The 13,422-nt window shown below is 47.1% G+C and overlaps 1 protein-coding gene across 1 annotated transcript; it reads right to left on the bottom strand.

Annotated features, from left to right (window-relative positions):
* Positions 1-850: 850 nt before the first annotated feature.
* MED31 (mediator complex subunit 31) lies at positions 851-9,979 on the bottom strand. The gene is made up of 4 exons (XM_066599613.1): positions 9,865-9,979; positions 5,416-5,490; positions 3,844-3,940; positions 851-1,482 (listed from the first exon to the last, which is right to left on the bottom strand). Exons 1-4 carry the CDS (start codon positions 9,887-9,889, stop codon positions 1,290-1,292), a joined length of 390 nt encoding a protein of 129 aa, XP_066455710.1. The 5' UTR covers positions 9,890-9,979; the 3' UTR covers positions 851-1,289.
* Between the last annotated feature and the right edge of the window lie 3,443 nt (positions 9,980-13,422).

Raw genomic sequence — 13,422 nt, 5'->3', positions numbered from 1 at the left:
TGTATAGGACACTAATGTCCATTAACACTTTATCATCTTCATTTGCGTGTAAAAGGGCCCCCGGGAGCTGTTTGCAGAGCCCAGCATGTGAGCTGGGTTCTGCACACAGTTGCATTGTTAGTCTCAGGGCTGCTGGCAGAACACAATGTAATCTCCCACTGAGAACACAGTGTGCGGTCTCCGGCTGAACAATGGATTTTAAGTTGACCTTAAAATCATCATTCAACCAAAAGTACACGACAATAGCGTTTACATGCAACAAATATCGCTCATTTGAACAATGAGCGATAATTGTTGCGTTTAAATAGGCCTTTACATTGTACTATACAATTTAGCATTATGTTGGTGTGCCTGCTGTAGCCAAATTTCTGCTGTGTGACAACTCACCCATACAGAAGGAGAGATGACCCTGCCCGCAAGGGCTTACAATCTACCAAAAGTGCCCACAGTCAGCTTCAGACTTCTAGTACCTTATGTGCCATCCTAGCCCCGAGTCTGTTACTGGCTTTTAGGGTATGTTCACACGAGCAGACTCAGCCTCATAAAGCAGATTTCTGCCATGGATATACACTAGTATAACTGCAGTTCCGCACGCACATCCAATGGGCGAATCCACGGGTGAATTTCCTGACAAGCATTCTACATAAAAAAGTAGAGTGTTTTGGGTTTTTTTCCCCCACATGAAGAAAGACTCCACCTAAAAAAAAAAAACAGCGCAGACTGATATTGCAAGCAATTTGGCACTTAGGAGATGCAGATTTGGGGCAAAGCAGCGTTACATCCGTCTTAGTCCCTTCATTCTCAGGATTCATGGAAGTTGACCCCTGCCCAATAATAAAGTGATGCCATATTCTAGATACATACCAACACTTTATAACACATTAATTCCACTACAGAAACAAAATGCAAAACTATTCTTCTATTCCCGGCCGCACGGTCACAGCCGGAGCCTCTCGGGACAGTTATGTACTAGTTAGATTTCTTTATTTCAGTTTTTGAGATAAACAGGGAGAACCTCAGGATGGTCAATAATCATCTTTTAATATCTGTTGACGATAATCCACCCTAGCGGGCTCTACTATTCCTCTGCCCAAAATATCTTTAATTTTTGCCATCAGAGTGAAGCATGAGCGATCCAGATACAATATGGCGCCATCTCTGCAACCAGCACCTGTGCGCAGTCTTTACCCCATATCGGATGGTAGCTCATCAGCGCTATACAATATATGTAATAGTTTAAGGTTACTGCGCAGCAGTCACAATCTAGGTGCAGCAGCCGGGGATGCCTTTCATTTCCCAATGGTGTTGTTCTGTGGCTGCTGCTCTGCCAGGGCTTGCTGCAGTCTCACCCTCTTGCGGGAGTAGTGCTGCCAATGTAAGATTTGCTGCTCATCGATAAACTTGGCGCACTGAGCGTTCACCAGCTCTTTACGGAAGTGTTCGTACTGCAGTAACTCCAGCATGTGTAAGCACTGTGGGTACCTGGGGGGGGCGACAATGAAAGCACAGCCGTTAGTGATAGAATAAGGCCCGGCTCCCATGACCGCATGGTAATACGCTGCGTAAAAATCACTGCGTCTTACCGGCATATGGAATTGTGTATCCTTGTGTATTGTTGCGTTTTTTCTCGTGTATACCTGTGCGTATACATAATATTTCACGCACATGTCCTGCACTGGCTTCCTGTTTGCATTTATTTCCTTTTCATGTCGCCTAGCAACATGTCTTAAAAAAAAACCCACACAGTACATACACAATGTAATTGCATATGCACTGCATTTCGAATGTACCCGAGTAATAGGGCGTGTAATATGCACTAAAATAAAACACACTGCATTCTTTTTTCAATGCATGTAACATACGTAATAAATATATGCAAGTGTGAGTGGCAGAATCAAAATCAATGTGCTTTCATTGAGACCATTTACCGCATAATACGCAATGAAAGCACGCTAGTGTGAGCCTGGCCTAAGAAACTGAACCCCAGAGAGCTGCCACTATGCTACAATTACATACCGCCATTGTTTCCACTTTACCAAAAACAGGTCTCAAAAGGAACATTTAGGCCCCCTGTCCACGGACGCGATTTGCTATGGAAAGCGCCAGCCCCGTGTCCATGAGTTGAGAATCATTGCGATTCTCTGCTCGTGGACGGCAATTCGCAGCAGTCAGCCTATCTGTCAGATAGGCTGACTGGCAGAGATTCATCTGCCGGCTCCCACGGCGGAGATTCGCCGTAGGACTTTGCAACGCCCGTGGACAGGGGGCTAAGCTTATGCTGCTACAGCATATAAATCTCCCAACATATCTTATTTCGTAAATACTTGAATTGCCCACGAAATAATGCTGGAGTATCTTTTCTTAGAGCTCCACATTCTACTGAAAAAGTAGGAATAAATTGACAACTAGGTGTTACCATGCTGCTCGTCAATGGGAGATCTACTAACACAGGCCAATCAGTGACTAATGAAACGCTCAGGTTGTGTACAACATGTGTAGCTATTGTGAAAGGGAATACAACACCCAGTTGTCAATTTATTCAGGAGGAAAACAGACAAACACAAACAATAATACATGGAGGAATCAATCATACAATGTTAATTCAATGTTACTGTTTAGGCCGGTTCCCAAAATTTAGCATGAAGGTGTACAGTACAATGTAAGAGAATGGGATTTTAATAAACCTTGTTTAATTACAGTGCAAAACAGCATCGAATCCAATACCAAAAAGCCTACCAGCTTTTTCTTGCCCCACACTTTGACCCCTTTGCGTGACCTTTGGTGGATGATTTTGGTGTCATTAGATTTATTACATCTTCACCACCGCCGTAAAATCATAACATTTGAGCTCAATACGTTGAGTGATCTGTCAGGCCAGGTCAAAGTTCCTATGTTAAGTCCAACGACGCTGTTGTGCTTCAGCCAATAGCGCCGTTAGGGAGAGTCAGGGCTCCTTCACACTGGCAAGGACGTTATCACGGCCCGATTTCGCCCTCGCAATCCATGTGGAAACCCCTGGATGCAGGGCGTTTTCACATGGAAACAGCCTTGTATCACTGCGGGGCTGAAGGAACCCCCCGGCACTGCTGCCACCGTCCCCATTGAAAACAATAGGCGATATCGTAAAAAGGACATGCGTTTTTTTTCTCCTGCATAGCATCGTAACGCAGTGCCATGCAGGGAAAAAGAAAAAAAAACACAAATGTGGATGAACCCATTTTATGTCCACGTAGCGGACATGGCATCAATCTAGTAATAAACATGCAACATTTGGGGTCAAAATGTAGCTTTTTTTTTCTGATAAGCCTAGTAAAAAGGCCAAGTTGGAGCCAAAACGTTGCGTGTTCACATGTAGTGAATAAACCAGGAGGATGTTTTATTATTAAATCATGGTTTGCTGTTGCCTGAATTAAATTCACCACTAACCCCTAATAACAGGCTGACTCTTCCTGTCCCGCAAGAAACATTTATTTCTGGAGACCGACGAAGAGCCGGAGAGAAACAGAGGACCCCATTACTGGTCAATGGGGCGACTTCTGTTCTGTCATAAGATGGGTTCAGTTGGCCAATGGATTCCATTTAACCTCTCCCATAATGGAGCAGAAAAAAGGAGCCCATATAGAAGTTAAAATACAGATTGTATATGTCTGTGATCTGTGGCAATATTATTTCTTTAGTTGTAATGTGAAGACTTCTGCTACTAATACACATTTGAAATCAGCACCTAAGAAATCCAACAGATGACTGTGTGAACGTAGCCTCACAACTACTGCGCTTCTCACCATTGGATTATTAGACCTTTTGAGAGACCACAGTAAATTCAGGCACAAATCGCAGACTTACTTTAAATATTTTGCATATTCTGGATCCTTCCAATAGAGTAAATATTTCAGGTAATTCACAAATGGTTTCTCCTTGAAATATCCTCTTTGTGCCAGGACTGGGAATAAAAAAAAAAATTAAAATCAACACTAGAGGGCGCTCAATATATTGGCTACATTAAAAGTCATTGCAGAAATACTACACACTAAACATCTTTTCCAGGCAAAAGTATATAGGTCATCAATAGTTAAATGTTAGTGACAGACCACTCCAGATCCCTGGCCATGCGCCCATCCTGCTGTAGGTGCAGGGGATGGGGGTAGGGGCTGTGTCTTCTTTCCCATTAAAATCAATGGGAGCTGAAGCAACCATTGCACTTCTGCCTCCTTCTGCATTAGCAACTTCAGCTCCCACTGATTTCAATAGGAGTGAAGTCAGTCAGTGGGCATGGAGATCAGTGCATCGCTGGGGATCCTGAGTGGCGGCTTACCAGCAAATAATGGGGTTTTCCAGGGGAATACTATTGATGACCCATCATAAGGATAGGTCATCAACAATTGATCGGCTAGGGTCTATTGCTCGGGACCCCAACTGATCAGCTGAGCGGGTGCATGCTGTCAGCGCTGCAAATACACAGAGGTCGGAGTGGAAGCCTCCACTCCAACCTCTGTGTAGTGGCTGGCGCTTGAAACTGCGGGCACAGCTCTTATTGAAATCAACGAGAGCTGTGCCTGCAGTTACAAGTGCTGGCCACTATATGGAGAACTGTGCGGAGGCTTCCGCTCGGACCTCTGTGTATTTGAAGTGGAAGTCTCCGCATAGACCACCAATGAATTGGACGGCACTTTTCAATGAGAGCCGTGCCTGCAGTTACAAGTGCCGGCCACTAAACAGAGGGCGGCGCAGAGACTTCCGCTCCGATCTCTGTGTTATTGCAGCACTGACAGCTTGCTCTCACTCAGCTGACCGTTCGGGATCCCGAGCGATGGACCCCAGCCAATCAACTATTGATTACCTATCCTGTGATTAGGATGTCAATAGTTTTTGCCTGGAAGACCCTTTTAAACAAGTTTGTAGACTGAAATCTGGAGCATTAATAAAAGTAAAGGCAGTGCAAAATGATGTGGTCCACACAAAAAATAAAGACAGTTACAATCTGATGCCACTGACTTCCACTGTAAAGATAGAGATAATATATCCAGCTTTTCACAGGGCAAGAAAGAGAAAAGTATTCAAGACTGCATGACATGTTTAACCCATTCTCTGGTCCACTAGTACTAGTTGCGGGGACTGCAGCTGTGGAGACAAATGTCTTCCTTTCTATTATACTCACCCCCATTCCTGCTCTTAGATTTGGTGAATGTGTCAGGTGGGCGGTCCCCCACAGCTTACTGTCAACGGATGGCGTCAGACTTCATTCTTATTCAGCAGTGGAGACAACCCACTTGACTCATTCACAGTGCTAGGAGCTGAATCTAAGAGTCGGAATGGAGGAAAGTATGATCAAAAGGAAAACATGTGCATGAGGCCACTGGCATGAGGACGTGACAGGCCATTTGTAAATCATTATTGAGGACCCTCGTAGACACTTACAATTAAGGTAATTAGGATTTGCCAGACACTGAACAAATTCCAACTCCAACTGGAATCGAATTCTTGCTTGCTCATCTGCAAGAAGAACAAAATCCATGTTAGCACAGCAGTCACCACATTACCTGCAAGTAGAACTTTGGGATTTACTTTTTACCCATTTTTGTTTTTTAAACAAAATAGAACTTTAAGGCCCCCTGTCCACAGGCGCTGCGGTATCCCGCGGCCGATCTCCGCCGCCCAGGAGCAGGAGCCGTCAGACGGATCTCCGCTGTCAGCCTGACAGCTAGGCTCACCGCAGAGAATTGTGCCAATTCGCAGCAAAGCTATGGAAAGCTTCAGACGGCGCGATTTACCGCTGGCGAAATCACGCCCATGGACAGGGGGCCTAAGGCCTCTTGTCCACAGGCACACATGGATTCCCAGTGCAAAATACTGCAGTGGTTTGCAGACGGGCCCACAGCCATTAGACCAAAAATGACATTTTCTCACCTGTCCGGACACGGTGCAGGTCTCTTCCATCACGGCTGGAGCTTCTTTCTTCCGCACGGCGGATGCAACCAGGCACGCCGGCGGCGTGCCATGCGCATGCGCTGTGCCGTGGATCAGACGGCTTCCATTGACTTCAATGGAAGCAGTCCGTGCGGGAAACCGCTGAAAATGGAGCATGCTGCGATTTTTATCCCGTGGGTATAATCCGCACACCGGGATAAAATGACATCCGCAGGTATTTAATTACCTGTGGATGCCCAATTAATGTCTATGGGCCTATTGAACTGCGGATCATGCCCATGAGGCAGATTTTATTGGACAAGTCTCTATGAATGAAAAATCCGTACAGCTTGCGTTTCACTTCCTTCAAGATTCACTCAGATCAATGAGACGGCTGCGGAACCCTCTGCAACAAACCTGTCCGGATTTTAATTGTGACGCATGTCAGTTTATGCCGTGAATTTTACCTCTTCGATGGAAGATATTCACTTTAAAATCTTTGTCTAAGGGCCCTTCTACACGGGGCAGGAAATCATTCAGATCCCTGGAGCAGCGAGAATCTGAACAATTATCCTTCATTCGAAATGAACGGCAAACGATAAATTTACGTGTTCAGTTTCTGCATACATAAATACTGAATGAAAGATCAGTCCGATTCAACAGGCAGTCATTCATCTATGGATGACTGCCTGTTTACTGAGAATGGAGGTGGGGGGCCAGAACGATCTCCAGCCCGCTCCGCCTCCATTCAGTAGCGATGATGGTTTCCGTGTAAAAGCACAGAAGTGATCATTGCTGAGAGGACCCGTCCATCCTGTGTAAAAGCAGCCTAGGGGCCCCTTTCCACTGGCAGGGAAACCGCACGTTTTTCGTGCGATGAGAGAGAGCATGTAAGATTACGAAACCCATGAATTCAATGGTTTAATTCTCATTTGCGATGTATTCGCTCCAGCGATGCTGCGTGAAAAAAAAAAATTGCAGCATGTCCATTGTTTGTGCGATATCGCCCTTTGCTTTCAATGGGGCCAGCGACTGCAGCGCCAGCCCCATGGAAAGCAATGGGAGAGGATCGCTATTGTCTGCTGCGGCTGTGACAGCTGCAGCAGGGAATTCCTTGGATGTGAAAGCCCTGGATGCTGTCAATTGGGCTGGCGGCAGCAGCGTCTACCCCAGTGCAAACATAAGGAGAAGATTGCACTTTTCTGAACACTGTGACAGCACTGTGCATATGTCACAGTGTTCAGGGATGAGGGAATTCCCTGCCACAGCAGTGGCAGATGAGCGTGATCTTCTCCCATTGCTTTCAAGCGGGCGGCAATGCTGGGATGAAGAGAATCCCCGCAGGGATGCAAGGCTGTTTTCACATGAAAACGCCTTGCATCCCAGGGTTTCCCATGGACTGTGAGAGCAATATTGGGCTGTGATTCGCCAGTGTGCAGGAGGCCCAAGGCTTGTTTCACACAGGTGAGGGCGAAATCACAGCCCGATTTTACACTTTCCACTATTTGAAAGCCCCGTGGACGCCAGGCATTGTGAAAACAGCCTAGCATTACATGGGGGATGCAGGACCCTCCGGCACGGCTGTCACAGCCGCGGCAAAGGATCATTGAGTTCTCCTCTTACTTTCATATTTGTGCGTCTCGTATTTCACAAATCTCGCACGATTTTTTCGGCCGTGTGAAACCATCCTAAGGCCAGCTTCAAACAGGCGCGATATGCAGAGAATAGAATCCATTGATTTAAATGGGTTCGTTCACATTTCTGTATTTTGCGCACGCATTCCGACCGTGCAATAAAAAATAGAACGTGTTCTATTTTTCTGAGTATTTCCGCAGAGGTTGCCATAGAAATCAATGGAGATGTGGAGAAGCGAATGCAGAACAAGAGGAAATGCAAGAAACACCGTGTAATTGTGCAGAAAAAAAACCCATCTAGAACTAATCAGTCGTTTCAATTGATGTGTCTTCAACTGAACAAGCCTTGTGGGCACAAAAACACCAATGTGGGCACAAAAACACACGCGCCTGTGTGAACCCGGTCTAACACGAGCGCGTCTGATTCTGCATGCAGGAGGCACGCAGCCGATTCTGGCTGTAAGGGCTGATGCCCACGGACAGATTCTGCCGCGTTCTATTGCACCTAATAAGCTCAGTACTCACATGCGCGATTCTGCCGCGGATTTCCGCGGAAAAAATAAAAATAAAAAATCGCGGCATGTTACAATTCACTGTGTTTTTCCGCCGCAGGAGGTCTCCATTTATATAGTACTAATGGAGACCTCGGGATTTCCGCCGCGGAGTTGCGCAATTGCTGGCGGGCACTCGCGTTTTTAAACGCAATATTCCTGTGGCGGAAATCCATGGGCGTGTCGCACTCAGTCTGCGGGCATGAGGCCTCCGCCTGGCCGTCACCCTGCTACCTCCTATAACTGTACTGCGGAGGCTCACAGCCGGTCATGCGCAGTACAGTTTTTTTGTCTTGAGGCCGTATTCACACAGATCACTGCCATGTAGGCCGGTGAAAAACTGAGGGGGAGATTCAGAAAACTGTCCATATCAGCCAATCACGTCGCAGCTTTCATTTCATATTTTGCCTTTAAAAGACACTCTGTGATTGGTTGCTATGGGCAACAGACAGCTTTATAAGTCTCCCCGACTGTTTTACATGCGATTTCACTGTGATTCTGAAACGTGTGCAATAAACACACACAATACGCATCAGATTTAGGTCAATTTCACACGGGCGATCGCGATTTTGCCGCAAGAAAATCATGTCTTTGTTCCTGCGATCAATTTTTTTTTTTTTTAAATAATCTCCCATCGCCGCCTGCAATATTTTTTTATTGCGGGAGTCAATAGGATGTTAAAAACGCATCGCGATGTGATAAAAAGAGAGAGAAAAAAAAAAAAAAACAAAGACTCCATAGGGAAACATGGGATATTTAAATAAATAAACAAAAAGCCAATCGCAGAAAGATAGGACGCGCCGCAATTTTTTCTCGCGCAACATCACATCAGTGAAAACGTCACAAATGTAAAGGACACCATTGAAAAGCCTGGGTTTTATAATTCTGCGTTTTTACTCACGCTCGCAGCGAGAGATTTTATCGCCCAATACCGCCCACGTGTGCCAACGGGCATTTTACCTGCGGGTTTGAGGCCTTTTCTTAATGCCCCACATTGCTTCTGTCAAATTGCGCTTGTTCCTCGTGCGTCAGAGGACCGTCAAGCGTTTCCCAGTGAAATCAATGCGAAACATCACAGGGCACGGAAGTAGACCGTACGTCAGCCAATAACCCCGGCGCCCCAGGGGGCGCAGGCAGGCAGGGCATTGGTCTGTCCCATTGAAAACAATTCGCGATGCGTTCCGTGAGATGCAGAAAAAAAATAGGACGCGCCGCGAATTTTATCCTCGCTGTGCGGGAAAACTGCCCAGGTTTACAAATCCATTCGAAAGAACAAAGTTCACATCACATGAGTGCGCACGGCGCCGCAAGACCGAGCAATTATCGGGAAAAAAAAATGTTTGCGCGCGCAAAAGTGAAAGATGACCCAGTCTGAACGTGAGCCAATGACGAACGGTAATCGTTCCATTCAAACGGCGCTCGTTCAGTCCCTCTCATTCATGCGGACAACACGCATAAAACCGCAACCCTTCGCCATTCAGCTTCGCGCTCTCGCGCAGGTCTTCCGCAGTGGATATACACAAGTGGTATCCGCCCCGTTCACATGAGCCGGCCTTATACCCATATTGTCACTTTTTGCTGCGGATGTTCCCCTCTTGTAACATATGTGGCCCACATGACCGACTACTGAGGCAGGAAAGACACATTTACCACTCACATTACGTCCAGCACAGCGCAGGAATGCTGGCCATACCGGCCCCTGCTATAACAGTAATATTACCAGGCCTCGTACAGGCTCCCTATACCGTTCCTTACAAGTAACACTCGTACTATACCTGTCTCCATCGATCCGGCCGCCATGACAACGAACCTCGTACGGCGCTTCTACTGTCGTAAAAGCAACACCGGAAGTAGTCACAGGTGTGAAAAAAGTTCCCGTCCTGAGGGCGGAAGGATCTCGCGCATGCGCAGTACGACGCTTGCTAAAGGGCGCGCGGAAGGCGCTCGTGTCCCCAAGGGAATCGAGCAGAAGCGTTGTGGAATATAGATATATGCGGTCCCGCGTGCTGTCTGTGAGAGGAGTGATATCTACAGCGGCCCCGCAGGCGTATAACTAAACTCCACACCACCACTACTCCATTCGCAACCTAATTGGTTGTTTGGGTTAACTGATTCACAGTGATTGGTTGTTCTGGTTGGCTGGTTAAGAGTGATTGGTTATTTGGGTTGGCTGATTCATGGTGATTGGTTGTTTGGGTTGGCTCAAGCAAAGGTGGTGTGGTATATAAAAATATGCGTCCCCCGCAGTCTGCGAGCTTCTATACATACAGCCCAGTTGTGGTTTCCTCTCAGTCACACACACGTTCAGATACGCGATCTCGTGAGGCGTTTGTGAACACGTCACAGCGGACAGCGCCTTTTATTGCACGCCATCACCGCGCTGGGTGGTGTGCGCTAAATGGACAAGTATAGAACTGACTCCGCTCAAAAATCGCGGCGCTGGAAAGCACCGGCCAGCACTGCAACCGAGCGCATGTCTGCGAGAGCCCATTGATTTCAATGGGAGCGGAAAAACGTGACCTTCAAAAAAGCCGCGCTAAGCGCAGTAAAAAGCCCCTGTGTGAGCGGCCTAACGCTCCCATTGATTTCAGCGGGGCCTTGTAGACATACACTCGAACGCGCAGCGATTTTCGACTGCCGTCTGCTCTATTTAGCGCACCTCATTACGATGGTAGGGCGCGCTAAAACTTACTGTAGGGGGCAGTAAACTACGTCTGAAAACGGCAGTAGTGGGGTGCGTTAAAAAATGCGAAAACTTAGAAAAATAGATCAGACAGTGCTCGAAAATAGCGGCCTTAGAGCCACTCTTACACATGTGGTCGGCAAAACACCGCGATTTCGATTGCGGTTAGTTTGCTGCAATTTTACTTTTGTTTTCGGCGCCTGACAGTGGATTTTAGCGCGCCCCGTCATTGTGATGGGTGATGAGGTGCGCTTAACGTGGCAAAGTAGAGCAGACAGCGACCCATTTGAGCGCATGTCTGCGAGGCCCCATTGAAGGTAATCGCCGTAAAAAGCGTATGCATGAGGGTAGCCTTTTGGCGTTGCCACGGACTGCTCGCATCTGCGCAGGACACACCTGGGCCGTGATTTTAAAGGCCGTGCATCCTTAGTTACGCTAACTTCACACGGGCGAGTGCGATGTCAAAACCGCCTCGCATCACTTCAGGTGAAGGTCCCTATAGAAGTCAATGGGGAGTAAAAACTGATGAGGTCGGTGGGGACCCGAGCGCTGGGACCCCCACAGTCCTGAGAATGATGATGCCGGCCCCTAGTTCTGTAGTGTAGTTGGGAATGGCGACGTTGGTTGTACGTGCGCAGCAGCAGATCCATTCCGCACAATGGCGCAGACACATAGCCGAGCCTAGCGCTCATTTATCTCATGCTACTCTTGCGCCGCTCCATTCATTTCTATGGGGCAGACAGAAATAGTGGAGCGCTGCGCCATTGTGTGGAACGGACATATACGACCAGCGTCGCCATTCCCACCTACGTTCTCCTGTACGATGGTGATCCTGGCGGTCTGACCTCACCGATCCATCAGTTTTCACCCATCCAGAATACCCCTTCATGACGATCGCTCACGGGGTTTCATTGTAGTGGCTTTGGATTTTTAAAAAAAGACTCGTTTTTCGTGGTGCTTTTTGCAACATTTTTTTCCCGTACGCAAGAAGCGAGGTGGCAGAGGATGCGTAGCGGGTTGGTAATGCCATCGCTGCAGGTTTTTAATAGCTAAATAGCAGTCTAAACATTCAGCTACTTTTTAGCGAACGGTACGGCAAAGGAATAATTACCACAGTGTTCGCCATCCGTTTGCTGCGGAGCCAAAAAGTTGCTTTAGGCTTCTTCCATGTAGAAAGCCAACTGTGGCGAGTTACTGGACAACACCGTCCCTAGAGCTCCCACTGTGCTGGGGTGCAGTTCCACAGACAACCTCTGGGTGTTGCGAGATGCATGGAAAACGCACAAGAAAATATTCCACTGTTTTAATAGAGGCATTCACCTGCGAGAGAAAAATTGCAGCATTTCCTATTTTTGGGCAATATCGCCCATTCTTTCCCATTAGAGTAAAAAAAAAATTGCATCATGTTTGCATGCACACGCAAATGCAATTTTTTTTGCTCCCATAGGGAATAATAAGCAATTTTCACACGTTTTGTGCTGCGATGCGTTTTTTTCTCGCAAAACTCATTGCACTCGCATTAAATCACAAATGTGCAAGTACAATATTGGCCTGAGTTTTCCTGCCCTTTATCGTACTCGCATGAAACTTGCCCATGTAAATGAACCCTTAGGGCTCTTTCACACAGCTGTAGGCGCTTTTACGTGTGCCCACCGGCGCCATAAAAACTTGAGAACGGGCGCACAAATCCAACATTTGTGCGCCCGTTCAGACAGCACAGCCCTAGCGCATATATGCCGAGGCCGCAATGCTGTTGGGCGTAAGAAGACAGCTTAGCTGTCTCCCCCTTGCTGGCTCACCTCCTCCTTCCCACCGGCTATTTGCAATGGGAGTGGGCGGAGCTAAGCTCACGCCCCTTGTCCACAGACAGCAATGGGATGGGGCAGAGCTTATCTCTGGCCCCGCACACTCCCATTGCAAACAGCCGGAGGGGAGGAGAGAAGGGGGAGGGACTGTAGCAGTCACGCTGATAAACTCCCTCCCTTCTCCGGCCGCTGTCATTGGCTCCCATAAGAGCCCGTGCAGCGGACGACGTATTCTGGTCGGAAAGATAGTTCCAGGACTATCTTTCCCGCCCGGCGCTATATTGGCCGCCTGGGCACTTTTATGCCACGGGATTACAGCCATGTGATCTGATGCATTGGAATCACCAATTATGGGAAGAACAAAAAAGACAAAGAAAACCTGTGAAGAATTGGCATCACCGCGCCTATAATAGAGATATAAAACAATATTGTTAGTTCGCACAGTGGACACTCTTAAAAAAAAAAAAGAACAATTCCACGTTCCCCCTATTGTGTGCAGTGAGTTTGAAAAAAAAAATGGCGGGAAGATGAGTCCTGCTCTATCTTTCTTGCATGTAGTATTATCTAAGTCCTATATTTTGCGAGAATCCCGATAGTGAAAAAGAAGCGACTGGTGGTTTGGCTTCATCCCAATATGCGGCCTTTAGCCGCATAACGGGACTAAAACACGCCCATATGTCTAAGCCCTGAATGAAGAAAATGGGACTTCTGTAAATTGCGCAGGTAGTAAAACATTAAAAAAATATATAAATGTGGTATTTCAGCATTTGCATCTATCGACAGCATAAAATGAACATGCCGTAGCATGCCATTTGTAACAAAGATAAACATACTAAGGAAAAAAA

This window comes from Eleutherodactylus coqui, chromosome 4 (genome assembly GCF_035609145.1).
Source record: "Eleutherodactylus coqui strain aEleCoq1 chromosome 4, aEleCoq1.hap1, whole genome shotgun sequence".
NCBI lineage: Eukaryota > Metazoa > Chordata > Amphibia > Anura > Eleutherodactylidae > Eleutherodactylus > Eleutherodactylus coqui.
Note: the sequence above shows the minus strand (reverse complement) of the source record. Positions and strands in the feature narration are given on the sequence as shown.